The 18,185-nt window shown below is 51.4% G+C and overlaps 1 protein-coding gene across 1 annotated transcript in view; it reads right to left on the bottom strand.

The window, feature by feature from the left end:
* Window positions 1–18,185, bottom strand: part of FLT4 (fms related receptor tyrosine kinase 4) — a 57,596-nt gene that overhangs the window by 15,600 nt on the left and 23,811 nt on the right. Inside the window, exons 3-13 of the mRNA XM_021552182.3 lie at window positions 14,556–14,827; window positions 10,850–10,962; window positions 9,778–9,940; window positions 9,411–9,550; window positions 8,542–8,710; window positions 7,895–8,012; window positions 7,159–7,310; window positions 6,335–6,497; window positions 4,493–4,637; window positions 1,838–1,946; window positions 124–483 (exon numbers count right to left, since the gene is read on the bottom strand). Coding sequence (XP_021407857.1) covers window positions 124–483; window positions 1,838–1,946; window positions 4,493–4,637; window positions 6,335–6,497; window positions 7,159–7,310; window positions 7,895–8,012; window positions 8,542–8,710; window positions 9,411–9,550; window positions 9,778–9,940; window positions 10,850–10,962; window positions 14,556–14,827 — 1,904 coding nt within the window. The remainder of the gene's footprint in view (window positions 1–123; window positions 484–1,837; window positions 1,947–4,492; window positions 4,638–6,334; window positions 6,498–7,158; window positions 7,311–7,894; window positions 8,013–8,541; window positions 8,711–9,410; window positions 9,551–9,777; window positions 9,941–10,849; window positions 10,963–14,555; window positions 14,828–18,185) is intronic.

The following is an 18,185-nucleotide window of genomic DNA, read 5'->3' as shown; positions in this document are numbered from 1 at the left end:
CTGCCTTTGCCACCTTGAGTTTAGCTTGCTTGTGTGGCTTCCCCTGGGGATGGCCTGGGAAGCTGATGGCAGCAAGAGCACCAGCTCTCCTCTGTCACTCCCGCCAGCCCTGTGGACCCTCACCCTGCACAGAGATGTATTTCTTGTGGCAGTGTTTCTCCCGAGTCTTCCTGTTCTGCACCTCACACACATAATCTCCCTCCTCATCCAGGGAGATGTTGGGGATGGTGAGCAGCAAGGTCGCATCGTTGGAGTTGGGCTGGAAGCGCAGGTCCCCCTGCATCTTGGTGGCATAGTGGTGGACGTTCTTACAGTCCAGCACGAGGGGGTTGCCCTCTTCATCGTGGAGCTTGGAGAGGTTCAGCCGGTACCACTGCAGGTTCTCATAGGTGTAGTTGTCTGCATTGCAGCTCAGCTGTAGGTCCTGCCCCTCGATGGGCTCTTCCGAGGGCTGGGACTCAATCTCGAACCCGTCTGGAATGGCTTTCAGGAAGGAAATGAACATGTGAATGAGTTTTCATGGTTGAGCTGCCAGACACAATGAAATTGTCTCCTTGGGCTCAGCTCTCAGAGATCTGCCTGTCCTCATCCACAGTTCTGTAGACCAGAACTCTGACATACAAACTGCTGGCAATCATAGATTAAGCCCAGTGAGTGCTACGGGACCTGCTCAAGTCCCAGGTGAAATTAAGATGGGGTGGTCCCACTATGACATGAAATAACTCATGCATGCACACTAAGATTAAAAGAGTAAAAGGAAGTAAAAGGAGGGACCTTTATTTCTGACCTTGCAATATATAGAATTCTAAAAGTGGCAGTGGTTTGGAGGATGAAATTGCCACTTCTCCAACTACAATGGTCAAACTAATGGTCTATCAATTCTTTCCTCCCCCAAAGAATGTAAAACCATCATTATTTACATGACAGTGTGTGAGAAAGTCTAGTAGAAATATGTAAACATCAGAAGGTATAGAAAACTTTTAAAAGAACAGGGTGACATGGGGGGTCACAAATGAAACAAGCCAGGGAGGTCTGAATTAGGCTGTTACTGCTCCCAGCTCAGCTGCAGCATTCTGGTTTGCACACATGCCCACCTTCACACATGCAGGCAGTGACACAGCAGCCTGGACAACAACACAGAAAGCATTACTGAAGCAGTGACTGAAGCGACTGGTCTTCTGGCTTCACAATAGCTGGTGGCTCTGACAGCACAGGTTCTACCACAAGAGCCATGAACCCAGCCTTCTGGGCTGGGAATTTGATTATGGAATTCTCATTCCATAGGATAAGCTTTTGCTGTGCCCTTGCTGGGCTCCCTGTCTCAGCAGACAGGGACAGGCTCCTGCCAGGACGGGTACCACTGGCAGGAGGCTCATGCATCCCCCTATGGGCCATGACTCCAGCCCACACCGCGGGGCTCTGCTTTCTATAAACTCAGCTTCCTCCCATCACCAAAATCCCGTGGGATCACTGCCGGGGCCGGGGCCAGCGGGACCCGGCCTGGGATAGGTCGGGCGATGCCACTAGAGGATGCTCTTGGACCAGGCACATCCCAGCCCAGGGAGCTGCCTGAGCCAGGGGATGTCCCCGGCCCAAGACCCGCCCAGGACCTGCCAGGTCTGCTTCAGGACCTAGGCACAGGCAGTGCTGGCTTATTCCCAAGTCTGCCTGCCAAACTCTGCCCGTGCTATCTGCTGCCAGGCCCTGCTTTCCTGCTGGCTTTCCAGTCACTGTTGAAGATCTGACTGCGAGTGGCAGGACCTGGCAGCTCTAGGGACCTGCCTATTTCAAGCAGAGAGCTTGGCTGGTGCAGGTGAGGGGAGTTTACAGTACTCACTGGTCACGTAGAAGTAGATCAGCCTCTCGTCTCGACCCACTTTATTAGAGGCAATACACTTGTACATGGCTGAGACATTGGCCTCCTGGATGGCCAATTTGCTGACTGTCTGATGGGGGAAGAGAACATAAGGAAGAGTTAGAAAGAGACACAGGGAAGAGAAATAGGATCACTGCTGCTCTCTGGCAGGTAGCAAAGCCCCCGACAAGCTGTTGTTGTTATGTGAAAACAGGCCCTTATCCTACAGCCCTTTGTGCATTTCAAGCTTTATCTGTTGGCTCTACCAATAATAACATGATTTTATTCCCAATCTCTGCATCTTTCTATGGAGCCCAGTCAGCAGAGATGCCTCTCCACAGGAGCAAACTTCTTGTTAAACCCCTTGGGTCACAACGGGGACAGTGCTCAGCAAGGGGGACAGTAACAGGATGCAGGGCTGAGGGGATGGTTAAGGTCCTGCCAAGCTTTATTTATAACAGTGAGAAGAAAGGGAAAGGACACCAGGGTTTTGATTCCCTGAGCCCTCTGCAGTTAAGTGACTAGTGTCCCACAGGGTTCAGTGGAATTTACAGGTACTTACAGACCTGCAAGTGCTCCTTTTATTCATAAGGAGAAATCAAACCTGTGAAAATATCCCAGCTCTCACCCCTTCAGGAAGAGTAGTCATCTTTCATTGAATTCCAACCAAACATAGACATGGTCCTAAAAGCTTCCTCTTCTCTCCCTCCAGCAAGACATGACTAAGATTGGGCAAACAGCCAGACTGCCATCCTGGGAGCATGGACCCTGGGGATGCTGCCTCCAAATTAGCCAAGAAAAGCAGCTGGGGAATAAGGCTGCTCTTCTCCTCCTCCTGGCTCACACAGCACATGTGTGAGCTACCAAAAGTGTTACAAGCACTCCCCTTAGAGGAGACTTGCAGTTTGAGGCTCCAGTTTAAATGACAAGTTAAAAAATCCCTCTAATGAGATGGTGTTTAAAATGCAAAATTAACATGATCCTGCAGGGAAATTTTTTTCCCCTTTACAACCCATAATACTATAGACTTTGGGAAGCATTTCCGTTCTGAGGGGCAATGTATTGAGGTTGTGTTAACCAGAAGGAACAGGCATTCATTCAGTGCATACTCAACACAGCTGAAGTGACTTTATTACTGGTACTTTTGTCCATTGCCTTTTCCGTTTCTTGGGGTTATTCATACAACCAGAGTGACCCTATTGCTGGCACTTTTGTGTGCTGCCTTTCCTGTTTCTTGGGGATTTTCCTTCTAATCTGCAGTGTTATGTTTGAGTTGGGGTTTCTTGATCTGACATCATCCTGCTGCCTGCAGTGCATGACTGTGCACTGTGTATCCTGTGGCTCGTTCTGGCCTTTGCAGATGGAATAAAAACCAGGAGGATGGCAAGAGAAGACAAGCATAAAGAACAAGGAGAGAGAGAAAGCAGATTTTAGGATGTAGCATCCCACTGTGAACGGAATAGCTCTTTTCTCCCAAAACTCTAACACATCCGTGGGGATGCACAACCTAAGTTGAAGCTCCAGGACAGTTACAACCAAACAGATGGAATGAGAAGGACACAGCTGAGGAATAGAAGAAAGAAAATGGGGAAAACAGGGGAAGATCAGAAAGGACCAATGCAAGTGTCACACCCCTAGTGGGAGACAAGAGCTTCTTACCCAAGAGCTCCCACTACCCCTGCTTGAGTTCCTGGGGAACATCAATCCCTCAACCTCCCTTCAGCTGCTCTGGGAGGAGAATCATCTGCCCTTGCCACCTTTTTGGCAGAGTGATGAACTCCTGGCCAGGCCAGGGGACGGGAAGTGCCTTTAGAGGTGTGTAGGAAAACAGGAAGTGACTTTCGGAAACAGGGGCCCATTTGTTTGTTCTGCATCCCTCTGTGAGCCGCTGGTGCCCGACACCCGTAGGGACAGGAACCTCGTCATGGCACAGATCTGACACTCATGGCTACCCGGGAGACAGAAAGAAGCAGGCAGCAAGCAGATCACACACTGCAGTGAGGGAGAGATGTTCCTTCCAGAGAGGAAACGCTGTGATGGAGAAGTGGCTTTGTGGAGCACACATTGCTCCTACTCACAAAACTGCAGCAGACAGATGCCAGCTTCTCCAAATCACCCTCACCCCACCAGGATGGGCACAGCTGGATGAAATGCCTCACCAGACACATGCACCTTCCCAAGGCCAGGGATTTCCTAGTCAGCTCATGACTCCTGCTCTCTTGCCCAGGATGCTCTGCAGGGCTTGGTTTTTACAGAACAGCTCCTGCAAAATGCTCAGAAATGGCCATGGGAGCCCTCATAGCACCTGTGCCACGTCTTCCCCAGCTGGATGCCCTGTGTTCAGTAGCAATCCATGAAATCCCTCCTGTGCAGCCAGCCCCAGTGGGGGCCTCTCTGGACACAGGGCAATTTCTCAAAGATGACAGCTCTCCCTCGCCCTGGGGCTGCCTGGTACTGTGGAGCCCCAGGGCTGGGAACCCCCACTGATGGTTTGCTTTAGAAGCAGAGGTGGGAAGCCCTCCCCAAATCTGTCTCTGCCAGGCCCCTTTCCAGGACACTTTTCCTGGCTGACTGCAAAGGAGTCCTGTGCCTGTCTCCAGTTCCCTGTCCCAGGATGGGTTTGGAATACAGCCTCACCTTGTTCCGCCCCTCCACAAACTCCACCCAGGTGTCAATGCTCTCGATGGGGTTCACGGCGTCCTGCTGTGACACATCTTTCCAGTCCTTGCACTCGGGCATCCGGTCCCGCTGATGGCGCCTTGCTGCCCGGTGCCTGCTATTGCTAATCCAGCAGCCAGGGACCAGCAGGGGAAAGAGGAGAGAGACAGAGAGAAGGTTAGCTGAGGAAAAGATAGCAAAAGCAGCTTTGTGTCAGAGAACTGATGGCCCAGTCCTATAACTCTGCAAAATTTCCTGGGTTACACAATTCTGATGTGCTTTATAAGGGTGCCTTGCAACCACCAGCGAGGCAAAAATTTGTAGGTGTGAAAACTGAGGCAGGGAACAGATACAAGTGTCCCAAGCAGTGTCTTCACCCACAGGCCTGGGGCTTCATCTTTCCTTTCTAAGGGTGGAGAAAGACAGGATGATTCATGTGTGCCTAGGGCAACTCTTTATGTCATTTGCTCAGCACCAAGACCTTAAAGCCCTGCTGGGACTGAGAGTCAAAGGTGTCACTGACTGGCTGGTGCTAGCCTGGGGAGCAGATGGTGCAACACCCAAGGGCGTAGCACCCAGGGGTGCTCCTGCTGCCCCTGATTCAACAGAAGCCAGGAGAGACCTCCCCAGGTAAAGGTGCTGCTGGTGTCTCACAGGGGAATGATGGTACCTCTTCAGGCTGAGACAGGTGGGTGGGGAGAAGTGGCCAAATCTGTCAGGGACCTGTCATGCTGCTGCCTGAAGGGTGCTTTTGAAATGCAGGTCAGAGTGGAAGATGGGAGGGTGGGTTGGGATAGAAGGGAGAGGCTTTGGGTGACAGGGAAGCAGAGGGGAGCTGTAGCAAAGGTGTGTGCTGGCAGTGTGGGGCAGAGCACTCGGCGGAGCAAACACACTGGTGAGCTGTGTAAACAACAGGAAGCTAGAAAGAAGCCTCCTGCATCCTCTGGAGCTGTGCTAGGCAGAAACATGGTGGCCTTGGGAGACAGTGCTCATAATTCATGGGCCCCTCTGCTTCCTGACAGGGCCACAGTGCACTTGCATGCAATGGAAAACTCTGGCGGCCCTGCTTGGCAGAAGCCTGCAGGGCTGCGGGACCTGGCTTCCTCCAGACACCCTGATGTTCTCCACCCTGACTGCTCTGGCTACAGCTCCCTAGCATCCCTTTTCCTTCTTCTGGTGAGACTGTCATTAAAAAATGCCACTGCAGCCCTGCCTGATGCTGCCTCAGCTTCCCAGGGCACGGGCAGTGGGCACGCACCCTTCCTGCCTACCTATTGCCCTGCTGGCAAATCATCCCAGCAGCTGGCAGAGATCTGGCACTTCCCCAGGATTCAGCAATTCTTCCCCACAAGCAGCAGCTGCCTATGAGCACTTTTGCTTCACAGGAAAAGAGAAAGGACAGAAAAACCAAGGGAACCTCAGGACAGGAATGATGTGAGCCCCAGCTGCTGTCTTCAGTTCTTACCAAGGGGATGTGACAATTTCTCCTGCAATCTGCCTCAGTTTCCCCACTATCACAGTGATCAGTGGCTTCATTGCAGGTGCTGTGAGGGGTGGCTGGGCCACGGACATCCACTGACAGAGGCAGGTGGCTGAAGATGCAGAGGATGCTGTGGAAGTGTTGGTGTCTGGGACCAGCCAGACTGGGCAAAACTCCCACATGGACAACAAGTGTCTCCACTCTGCCTTCCCACAGGGCTGTGTTGTGAGTGGGAGAACAAAACTGAGACACAGTTGGGGGCACAGCCATGGTCATAAGAAGCCCATAACACCAGGATGGTGGCCTGACAAGACACAAGTGTTGGAGGAAATGGCACTTACAGGCTGCGTCGGGAGAACATCCGGCAGGGCATCCATGGCCTCCACTGCCACTGGATCACCTCCGGTGCTGGGATGCCGTAGACAGTGCAGGTGAGGGCCTGGGGGCTCCTCTTGGAGTAGATGCTTGGGGAAGAAGCTTCTTTCTCATGGATGCGTGGAGGAACTGCAAGGATCAGAGTGACATTGTGAGCAGCTGCAGGCTCAGGCACTGCATCCCCAGCCTGGCACAGCCCTCCCCAGGCCCGTTTTTGGACAGCCTGGGCACTACAGCTCTCTGGCTCTCAGGGCAACTCAGGCCTGCAAGGCACAGCAGGTCATGCTTAAGTAGATTCAAGTGACATAGTTTCTCTTTTCTGTGGTGTGTAGAACTGTCTGGATGCTACAGGGCTCAAAGCACAGGGCCACAGAGCCTCCTGGAGACACATCTCCAGGCAGGAGTGTCCTTCTAGCACTTTTTTAGCTGGCATCTATTTCTTGCATGACTGGGACCAGTTTCTCCTGGGGGAAAGCTCCATAGGGGCTTCCCACCCAGAGGAACTACTCCAGATCAAGACTTTATCTGTGTGGCAGCTGCCCTGCTCTCAAGTCCACATCAGTCAGGGTCACCCTCAGCAGCATCTCCAACTGCAATTGGGAAGTGACCCCTGAGCAATGATATAAACTGCCCAAAGTGAGGGAGCCAGGAATAAAATTGTGCCATGGGAGAGGAAGAGGTGATGTAGGTACTATTAGGATAGCAATGGGCACTTGGTCTTGGAGCAGCCCCAAGGCTGGGGCCATGGGCTCAGCACTCTCCCCCAGCTCCAGCCCCAGCCCCACCTTACCATTGACAATTAACTGGAGGCTGATGTGCTTCTCCAGCCCTGCCAGCCTGTTCCTCAGAACCAGCGTGTATGTCCCAGCATGCTGCTCCGACACATCCTTGATCTGCATTGAAGATTGAGATTGCTTGGGAATTAGCTTTCCATCCTTGTACCTGCAGGGAGGCAGAGAGAAAATGCAGCCATGGGGAGGAAGTGTCCCACTGGCAGCTGGGCAAAGGGTTTGCTGGTCCCCACAAGAGTGCAGAGTGCCTCTTGCTAGCACTGAGGACCTCTCTGGAGAGACCCATGGGCCTTTCCTGGACCCAGGTTATGGGTCTGCACATTGTGTCGTATGGATGTGTGTGGGGTTGGGGGTGTTGTAGCTCTGCCTGAGCAGTGAGTGGGTGCAAAGCTCCCATCTCCAGTCAGCTCTGATGGAAGTGCAGCACGATGAGGTGCACAACCCATCCCACTGCCTTGTTCCTCTGGGTGGCTGTGATTGCCACAGCAGAGAGGCAAGAGGGGACAGCTCCTGTGGGAACTCCACTTGGCCCTCCAGCCATGCAGAGCTGCCAAACCAGGCTGTGCAGCTGAGTGCCGGGACATGGGAGAAATGGCCCCCATGGGCAGAAAAAAGTGACATTTGTGACAATCTTGGCGGCAGGGGGACCTAGCAAGGAAACCAGGCTAGGCTTCCCCATTTGACAGAGGAAAGGAGAAAAGGAGAAAGTGGCTCAAGCTAAGAAAGGTGAGTTACCACTGGAAGTCTGGTGGGGGGTAGGCCACGACTTTCACTGGCAGCTTCACAGCTTCATCTCCTGCAGTGGCTTCTATCACTGGGCCCTTCCTCCACTCCACAGTGATGAAAGGCTTTTCTGCAAGGGAAAAATGGACCATGGAGGAGAACTCAAAGAGACGGGGTGTCACACAGCTCTGCTGCTCTTCACAGGTCCCGACAGCAAGGACAGGGCTGGGTGTCCTGACAGCACAACTGAGATTCTGGCAGCTGAAGATCTGCCTCTGTCTCCCTCTTGGGAACCATTGGGAATGCAGGAACGCTGGGCTGCCCTGTGGCTTTCAGCTGCCAAAAAACAACCACCCAAAGCAGATGGTGCCTTGTGCACCTGCAGCTGGTGCCTCTCAGGCCAGCCATGCCACAGGGGCACTGCATTTGCCATAGGCCAATTTGGTGTTGGCATCTCTGTCCCTCCCTTTTGGGACCTTGCTGAATGTGACTCTGCTCCCAGAGGCGCACAGGAGGGCTGAGGGGCTGGAGGAGGGCTGGGTTTCACTAAAGCAGAGTGGAGGGAGGTTCAGGAGCCACTCTGCCCAGGCAGTCTGGGGTTGGCTCTGCTGCAGCTGGGCTCTGGCTGTGGCTCTGCAGGGCTCTGGCAGGTGCCATACCGTGCACAATGACATCAGTGCTCTCCTCCAGCATCTGGGCATCACTGGTGGCAGTGCATGTGTACTTTCCCAGGTCCTGCTGGCTGACATTGTGGAGGGTCAGGATACTGGAGAGCTCTGTTTGTGTCTGCAGGGACCGGCGCTCAGACTCGATCAGTGCTCGCTGCGTCTGTGGGAGATGACAGAGAGAAGGGGATGAAAGACAACAATGGGATGAGGCTGTGTGGATGGGCCCTTCACAGATGTGATTCCTGATGTTCAGTGCTTGCCTCTACCTGGACACGTTTCTGCAAAACTGACTGCCATCCTCAGGAATGGAAGGGCACATGTTCTGTGTACTGACTGCCTGAGGCTGGGCTCGGATCTTAGCATGGTTTGCTCCTGTAGCCCAGGAACCAGGCTGGGAGCCCCATGAAGTAAGTGATGTCCTCAAGGGACTCCCCTGTCACACCATTCAAAAAAGCCAGAGGATACAAGAGGGGGAAAACACAGTGGGGAAGGGACCATCTCACAGGATTTTGGTAACAAGGATTCTTTGATTAGAGTAGTTCCTTTCAAACCAATCACATTTGCTCTGGATTTGCACTGGTGAAAGTGAAGTCCTTGTTTTCTCAAGAGCCCCAGAGCAGTAACACCTCAGCAAGGTGGGAGCTTTCTGCTAGGAAAAGGGGTCTTCATTCTGTCTTTCCTTATGGTGCAGGAGAAAATAAATGTGAGAACATTCTGACCAAGATGTCCAGGGCACAGGATGGTTAGGATTATGAAGCAGAGCCCTGCCAATGATGTGAAGAGGAGCAATAAAGGGTCAGGAGGGGGTGACTCAGAGGGTAACAGTTCAGTGCACAGGGAGCTGCTCAGCTTGCTCATACCTGTTTGCCAGGGTAAGTCCAGTGGAAGCCAACAGCAGAGTTGAACTCAGCCCACACTGTGCAGTTCAAGACCAGCTTCTCTCCCACTAGCAGCTCCATGGCTTTCTTGGGATACAGCTGAATGTCATACAGTTCACTCCCTGATGCAGAAAGAGGGAATGAAAAGAGATTTCTGATCTAGTTAACTCTGTGACTCAGGCTGTGGGAATCCTGCTGCATGGTGTATCTCTGTCCAATACACAGTGGAACAGATATAAGCACCATACAGAGTCTATGTAGCCAGAGAGGACCACAACAATCCCATGAGCCACAATGATGGAATTCAGAACCACTCAAACTGCTCCCCTGAACCTTCCCAAATATTCACCTGCTATATGGATGATGAAGAAATTGGATTTGAAGACCTTCTTGTCGATTACAGTCTCACAGTGGACATACAATAAGTCCCTGATCAAGTGTGTGGGTACCTGCATTCCCTTTTTGTTGTCCCATAAAGTGCTCTTGCCGTCAGGGTGGATGAAGAAATTTTGCTGGAAAAATCAAAATTTTGCCAACTGAAATCAGAGGGTAACAACATTCCCACTCCACTCCTCCCAGGCTTTATGCTGGCTAACAGATCCCTTTTGTGGGAAGAAATGATGCAGCATCATGCTGTGCTGGCCTCCTGCCCTCTCCCCCCGAGGGTTTGCCATCTAGGAATCGTGGCCTCCCCTCTACCCCAAGTAGCTGCATCCTGCACCATGAACCTCCCCGTCTGCAGAGTGGGCCAGAGACTTCCAGGAATGGAAATTTCTAGAGATAGCTGAGGAAACTGATGCTGATGTCCCAAACATCAGCCCCACCGGGATGAGTGCTGACCTTGGGTAGTGTCCTTCCCGGGCAAGGGAAAGGCCCCTGGCCCCCAGAGTGTCCCTGGAGGCCTTTGTACAATAGTAACACTCATCCTGGAAGGATGTATTTGCATTGTAAAAAAAAAAAAAAAAAAAAAAAAAAAAAAAAAAAAAAAGAAAAAAAGGCAAAAGCAAAAGCAAACTGATAAGAAAGCTTTTTTTAGTCATGAGCCCCAGGGCTGCAGCCTCCTCCCTTGTGGGGATGCCGACCACATAGACGGGTGTAGATCACAGAGATGAGGCAACAAGGCCTACAGGGGATGCTCTGGGGAAATGGGTTTAGAACAAAGTCTTGTTTTGTTTCATAGAGCTCCAGGGAAAAGAAGCAAGGTTGGCAGGAAACCTGTGGGATCTGCCCAAGGGAACTGGACAACACAGCTTCAGCCAGCAAATAAAATGAGGAAGCCAATGGCTTGTACTTTCCATGGAAAATGTATCCCATGCATTTTCCTTTCCTGGCAGTGCCTGTCATGCTTCCACTCAGGCAATTACAAATGCAGAACAAATGCAATACACCTCGGTGCAGTCTCCCAGCAGCCAAGCTCTCACCGAGGTCAGTGTGACGTTAAGATCCGGGATGGACACGAGACATGGTACCCAAGTGTTCTCCTTGTTGCTGATGAGGAGGGTCTCTGGCTTGTTGATAAATGGCTGTTCAAAATCTGTAGAAAAGATACAAGGAGAACAACTGCTAAAAAAAGAAGAAAAAAACTGGGAAAAGGCAACAACCAGTAGAAAGGGAGGCTTTCTAAATTTCCTTAACACAGCAATAGCAGCACAAGCTTTTCAGAGGGAGTGGTGCTGAGCTGTTCAGCCCCATCTGCCACACGTGACAGTCAGAGGAGACACCTGGAGCTCGGGAATGCAAAGCTCCTCCGCACCAAGTACGGTACCAGCGCAGCGACACTTGTGTGACATTTGGGCAGTGCGGGAAATGACCTCCCCTTTCCTGGAGCCCTCAAGGTCTCTGCCTGAGCCTGACCCTTTGTGAAAGCAGTGTGTGGTGTCCTGGGCTCGGCGCCTGCCCAGCTGGTGGCCGTGTGCCCCAGCGTGGGGCTGGTGGCGGCGCGACCTTCCCTGGCGAGGAAGCGATCGGCAGAGCGGTGGTGTGCAGATGTCATCCTGCAGCCATCCCAAAGCCCCACTGCCGGCAGACAAACACACCAGCTGGGCTTCCCAGGGCTGCCACCCCACTGCCGCCCAACTGCTGCAAGCACAAATATTGACAGGAAGAGCAAAACCACCCAGAAATAAGCATTACGGAATGACTTAGCAAGGCCAGGGATGTTATACAAATTCTGTGCAGAGACAGTGTACAATCAGCAGCGACCCAGGCTGAGTAAAGGGGATGAAGACAAAATTGGAAGAGACAAAGAACTGTGAGACTGCTCGGTGGCCTCAGTGACAGATGATTTATTCTGTACTATCAGCCCCTGCCTGCCCTTTTCCACAGGTTTTATGCCTCACAGGATGCTCTGAATAGAGACTGGTTCCTAGTATCTTGAAAACATGGTGTTGCCAGCATCTGTCCTCTGTAAATGTCCATCCAGCACATGGTCATGATGGGCTTTATTAATGGAAATTGTCCCCTTAGTGAAGGGGGCTTTATAAAGGGGTGATGGGTCTCCAGGGAGATTTTACAGCTTTTGGTACACTGGATTTAAACCAAATTATCCAAGTGGCCTACCTTTATTTTTTTCGCCTGTGTTTCAGCTAAACAAATTATTTCAAGGGAGTGTAGCATGAACACAACCATTTGTTCTGAGATTCTTTCCCTCTGATACCCAGCCCCTAAAGCGACTCATCTAAAGGGACAAGTCAAAGGTGAATTTAGAAATGATCCTCACTTGGGCATTCTGTTGTTCAAATCACATTGGGCTCAACCCAAACCAGCTCAGTGCTCCCACTGTTAAGTGCATAAACCTTTAATTTTTGATCTGTAAAGCTGCTGCTTCAGTGATACTCATGCTGCAAAGGCCTCTCCTCTGTGTGAAGCACTTTTTCTACAGAGTAGGTGAAACAATCCACACTCAAAAAACTTAGGAAAACATGGATTGCCCAGAGAGTTCTTATCTTTATTTCCTGAGGTTTTTTTTTCTGCCACAGGATTGCTGACTTCTGAAACCACAGATTTGTTTCTCAGTGTGAACATGTTCCTCATTCCTCTCCCAAACCCTGGGCATGTGAGAAGGAGAAGCTGCACAGCTGCCAGAGGTGAGAGACTATGAGGTCCCTTCAAGTTCAGATGGCAGCCAAGAACTGATTTACTGGGCTGGTCCTGCTGCCAATGAGTTTGTGATTCATGCACTAACTCCCCTCTCTGACAACATCACAAATTTCCTTAAGACTGCCTTAATGGGTCGGATGGGAATAATTTAGCATCTTCTTCATTAATACATGCTAAGCTTTATGAGATGTGGGCTGTACATAGCCTATCCTACCCTGATGAAGCTTTCTGTGTCTACAGAGCTATGTGTAGTTGTAATAAAATACAAATCTAACCACACACATGGGAAGGAGACACATGCATGGAGAGTTCATTTGACCACTGAATTGCAGGTAAAGTACAGAAGAACCCATTTTTCCAGGCAAGCACAGATATTCTGTTCCTGGCAATTTCACCAAGCCCTTAACATGAGAAATGAGCTTGATGGATAAACCTGTAGTCTGATCATCCTGTCTCCAAGCATCCCCAACACTTACATCAGCCCTTCCAAGCTCTCCAGGGACAGTCTCACATTGCAGCCCAGTTGAGCAGGAACAGGCTTTATCTGAATGTTCTGCAATGGTTGTGCTTACCATATGCCTGAGTTTTCCTGACATGTCCCTTCTATTGCCTGAAAGCCTGTCCTGTCTGGAAAGGCAGATTCTGAGGTTTTCTAGATGCTTGATAACCACAAGAGGGGACAGCCTGACTGGACTGAGTATGAAGATGAGCTGTGCAGCCATGTGCACAGCAGTGCTGCGAGCTGTTGGCAGGATCTGTCACACACATGCCATCCACAGGCACTGTGAGTCCCACGGGCCCTGACAGTGTGGGATTTATTGCCCCTATCCTGCCCCAGGTGCACTCTCTGGTAAACAGGAGAGCAGCTCCTGAGCTGCAGAGAGGCTGGAGGTGAGAGAAGGTGGATCAGGGGGCAAAGGGACATTTGTTGGATCGCAAAGAAAATCAGTTCTTGCAAAAGCACTCCCTGCATGTAAGCTTGTGGGATTGTACTCATTTTCAGTGTATTTAAGAAGCTCTCTGCCTCCATCCTAATACAACTCTCTAGAGTGTCTGAACACCCCTGTCCAACTCACAGATGTCTGAAATCCAGGCAGGCTGTGTCCTGTTTCAGGGTGGGCGGCATAGCCCATGGAAAGAGGAAGCAATTGCCCAAACAGGCTTCAATTCCTCTCCAACAGCTGTCCAGCTTTTCTGATTTGCCCCTGCATTTTTCTCTGCATAGTTGCAGAGGCAAAATTGGCTTTGCCCTGGGACTTCTGAAAAATGCATCTTATATGTCATGACCTGCCTGGCTCATGACAACTGCACCAACTAATAAATGGGGGTGGAAAGAGAAATAGCTCAGCCAACTGTTTCCAGGGGACAGAGTTCATTTATCTTGCTGGAGCCTGCTGCGAGCAGTGGGGGAGACAATGGAGGAGGAACCTCTGGGACACAGAGATGCTGAGTATTGACCCCACAGCCACTCCCTAAGCTGAGGTTCCAGCCCTAAGCCTGGTGATCATCTCTCCTCTGCTAAAATACACCTCATAACCCTGCCTGCATGGGCAGCCCCTGCACAGTGTGGAGAGGAGCATCTGGATCTATCACTGCGGAGCAACTCAGGCCAGCAGGTCTGGGAATAGGCTGCACACGGAGTGGCTGTACCACTCATCCTCTCCCTGTCAGTGTCAGCTTTATAAAACACTGCCACCCCCACCACCAGCACCTCAGGGAGCCCCAGGCTGCTCAGAAGATAACTCCTGTGCTTTTTTTAGTGATGGAGCGTCTCTGAGGAGTTCTCACTCCTTGAATTCCTGCATTCCAGCCCGGCTGGAGTGATGCCCCCGGGACGGGACATAATTGAATCCCATGGATGGATATTGGTCCCCTGCACTTCCAGGGAACCAGCCCTTGGCCCCCTCCCCGAGGCTGCAGCAGCCACGCTCTGCCCTGGGAGGCACACTGAGATATTTCATCTTTCAGATATTATGTTGGTGCATTGGCTGCCTCGAGGCCTCCAGCCTGCAGGTGCACAGCTCTTACCTCTCACAAACACGTAGGTGCTGACTGCTGTGGTGCCCTCGACTTTGGCATCAATGTACTTGTAGTAGCAGCGGTAGTAACCCGTGTGGTTGGCCTGCGCCTCTGTCAGCACCAGCACTTTGCAGTACGGCTTCGTGCCGGTCCCCTCGCAGTCTTCTTCTTGGATTGCCCAGCCGCTGCTGGGGGCTGCTGAGGCCACCAACTCAGTCTCCTCCTTCCCAGCAGGATCCACCTTGCCCCCTGGCCACGACCACTCCAAAGGGTGCTGGCCTCTAGACGTGGGCAAAAAGCAGCGTTAGCTTTGGGCTGAGCATGGTGAACGCAGGGGTTTTATCGCTCTGTGTGACTCCCTCCACACCTGCATGTGGCCCAGCCAGACACCAGTCTGGGGCTGAGGCATGGAGGAATGGCCATCCTCCACAGGAAAAAACAGGCACAAGGAAATGGCAACCAGATTCCCTAAGTGCTGGGCAAGCAAAGGCTCATCCCCTTCCCCAGGCCACCTCTCTGGCCATGTGAGGCTGTAAGATATCAGCCCACTCACAAGCAAGCCCCTCTGTCCCATGGCACTGTCCTATTGGTATGAATGCCAGGACAGGGAAACACACAGGACCCTGAGGGAAAGGTTCCATTTATTTTCTATTCCCTCTCATTATTAAAAGGGTCCAGAGCTATTAGGGAAACACATGGATGTGATGATTTCCCTTGGCTCAATGTAACTGCTAGCTGAGGCTCATTGTGTGATGAATGGAGTGGGAAGAAGAATGGGGGAAGGAGAGCAGACTGGAAAGAAAGCGAGAAAGAGAAAAGCAGGAGGGAGTCAGGGATAAAAGACAGCAAGGGGAAAACAAGAGGAGGCTCAGCTGACTGCCTTCTGGCCAGCTGCCAGCTGTTTCCTCCCTGGTTACTGTGGGAGGGGGTTCCCCTTGCTCTGCACAGCACCCTGCAGCCCCTCAAAACCCCAGCTGGCCTGGGGCTGCCACCCCTTCCCACCTCTGCAGAGACACTGAGCTGCAGACACCTCTCTGATGGCATGGCCACAAAGACTGTTCACCAGCAGCCCAAAGACAGACAGAAAAGTCCAGGAACTCAAGAAAGCCCCAGACAGAACACGCACGTGTGTATTTATATATAGCTGAGGATCTCCAGAGCGGGAGCTTGCATGTGCACACACGTGCCACCGTAGCTTGTTATAACTGCACTTGTTTACTAAAAACAAAACAAGCTTTTATTCCACACTGGAAGTTTCCTTCTGTGAAATCAGAGCCCCTTTCAGAGGAAGGCCTAGCCCCCACTTGAAAGTTTGCCAAATAGCTGAAAGTCACTTAAGTACGTGGAAAAAAAAAAAAGAAACGGGGGGGGGTGGGGGGGGGAAAGAAGCCATCATAAGAGACAGCTGTGGGGTAAAAATGGCCTTTTGTCATCACCATCAGCTCTGTGAGGGGAAACTGGGTTCATCTATTATGCAAGTTGGGAATAGATCTGTTGGCACACACAGCTCCTCTGCCAGGGCAGCTCCATGGGCAGATACTTTTAAGCACAGGCAGACTGTGACCATCACTAGACAGTGAGGGACAGAAAGGAGGAAGAGAGATAAGGTGCCATTGGAGGGCACAATGGCTCAGATGCAATGAGGATTTCTGTCCAAGCACAGGGGAAAAACCTGCCCTTTTGTGTTTGTCTTCAGCTGATTTATCTTCCCTGGATAGAGCAGACTTTGCTGTCTTCCAGCTCACTGCAGATGAGTTTGGAGAGAGTGTGCTGCACTCTTCCCATGTTACCAAGCACAAGGGCTCTGGAGGCAGTGAAAAACCCCTGGGGACAGCCACACACCCCCTCTTACCCAGCTCAAGCTTCTGTTTTCACTAAAAACGCCATCAGTGCCTGAGGCAAGACTGACTGTAAGTACAGCTTTGGTAGCTTGTGTTCATGAAGAAGAGGCAAACTTCTCCCAGGTACCAGAGTCTCATGAACACTTCAATAAAAATAAGAACTGAATTTTGAGTTTTTCCCATCCTATTCATGACACAGAAAATAACAGTGAAACTGATCACTAAACCAGGAACACCTGGTGGCCTCTGCCATAGGTGTTGCTGCTGTGTCCACAGCCCCATTGCACTGGCACAGACCATGGGGCTGTCCCTGCTTTCAGCCCAGAGCTGGGAGCTTCAGACCAGGCATTTTTGGCACTCCACTTGTAGGAGGGTAATTGTGAAAGTCTCCAGTGTTTCCGCTTTCTGTTTGTTTACCTACTGGGATTCTCACACGTTATCAGATCCGCTTGTTCCATTACCCATCAAGGCCTGCAGCAGCTGAGTGACACATATTTATATAAACATGAATGGGCCAGTGCACACAGGCGTGCCAACCAGCCCGTGGGCAGCTCAACCCAGGCATTCCCTTCAGATGTGCTTTCATTTCCTTTCATATGTCCAGAAGTTTGGTGGGGACACAGAAGGTGGGGGCAATACTGTGAGTCCAAGTTAGTCACTGATGTGTTAAGAAGACCAGAAGAATGCAGGAATGAGGGCAGGCCAGACTCACCTGGATTTATTTCTGAATCTACCTCCTGCATTTGGAGAAGAGTCCACAAAAGCAGCAGTTTTGGACAGTTCCCTCTCTTCTATCTGTCACCTTCCAAGATTTATTCCCAAGTTGTTTTCTTTCAGCTCGGTGATAATGTGCCTCTTGGCAATGGAGCCTGCTGATGCCAGCTGGAAAAAAATGCACTGTAGTCTTCTCCACAGCTGTTTTCCCTCAATCTTTTCAGGATAGATGCTCTTCTAGGGAGATGTTGCAATTGGCACCCCTCTTCTTCAATCCTCTTTGAAACTCCCGTGTGTGGGATGATGGCCAAAGCTGGTTGGGGCTTTGTGGCTTTGCTGGGATAAACCAGATTCCCCTCAGCACCATGGAGGATGTTCACAGCAGCCATACATGAGCAGGAGAGAGCAGCAGGTGTTGTGTGCTCCTGGACACTGTTCCAGAGCACTGGTTGTAGGGCTTTACATTACCCTCAGGCTCCTTCAGCCCTGCCACAGTGCTCATTTCCTCCACGGGAGCCAAGAGGGCTCCAGGGTCAAATATTTCCTCTCTGCCACAGATGGGTTTGCACATCTGCAAGTCAGCTCTGGGAACAGGTCACTGGGCAGCAAAGGACATCCTTCCCCTTCTTTTTATTGGTTTTCTCCCCACCTGTGTGCCAAGCACCTGCAGGATGGGATGGGATGGGATGGGATGGGATGGGATGGGATGGGATGGGATGGGATGGGATGGGATGGGATGGGATGGGATGGGATGGGATGGGATGGGATGGGATGGGATGATACCTCCAGAGGTTTCTGCTGTTGTGCAGCTGGCTCTTGTGGGATTTGCTCCAATGCTCATGGGTTGGAACAGTACAAGCTCTCTGCTTTCCCCCCACGCAGACTGCTGAGGACATGAATGCAGAGATTCACAATATTCTTTCCTTCCTTCTAGGAATGGGAGCTAATAAAAGCTGCACTGTCCATTTGGGCATCAGCCCCTTCCCCCTGTTTTGCCACATGCTTGGATCAAAACATCCCTGGGGCTCTCAGCCAGCCCTGGCACAATCTCTATTTTGGGAAATGCTCCTCCACTGGTCTCCTG

Source organism: Lonchura striata, chromosome 15 (assembly GCF_046129695.1).
Source record: "Lonchura striata isolate bLonStr1 chromosome 15, bLonStr1.mat, whole genome shotgun sequence".
NCBI lineage: Eukaryota > Metazoa > Chordata > Aves > Passeriformes > Estrildidae > Lonchura > Lonchura striata.
This window is presented reverse-complemented; position numbering and strand designations above follow the sequence as displayed.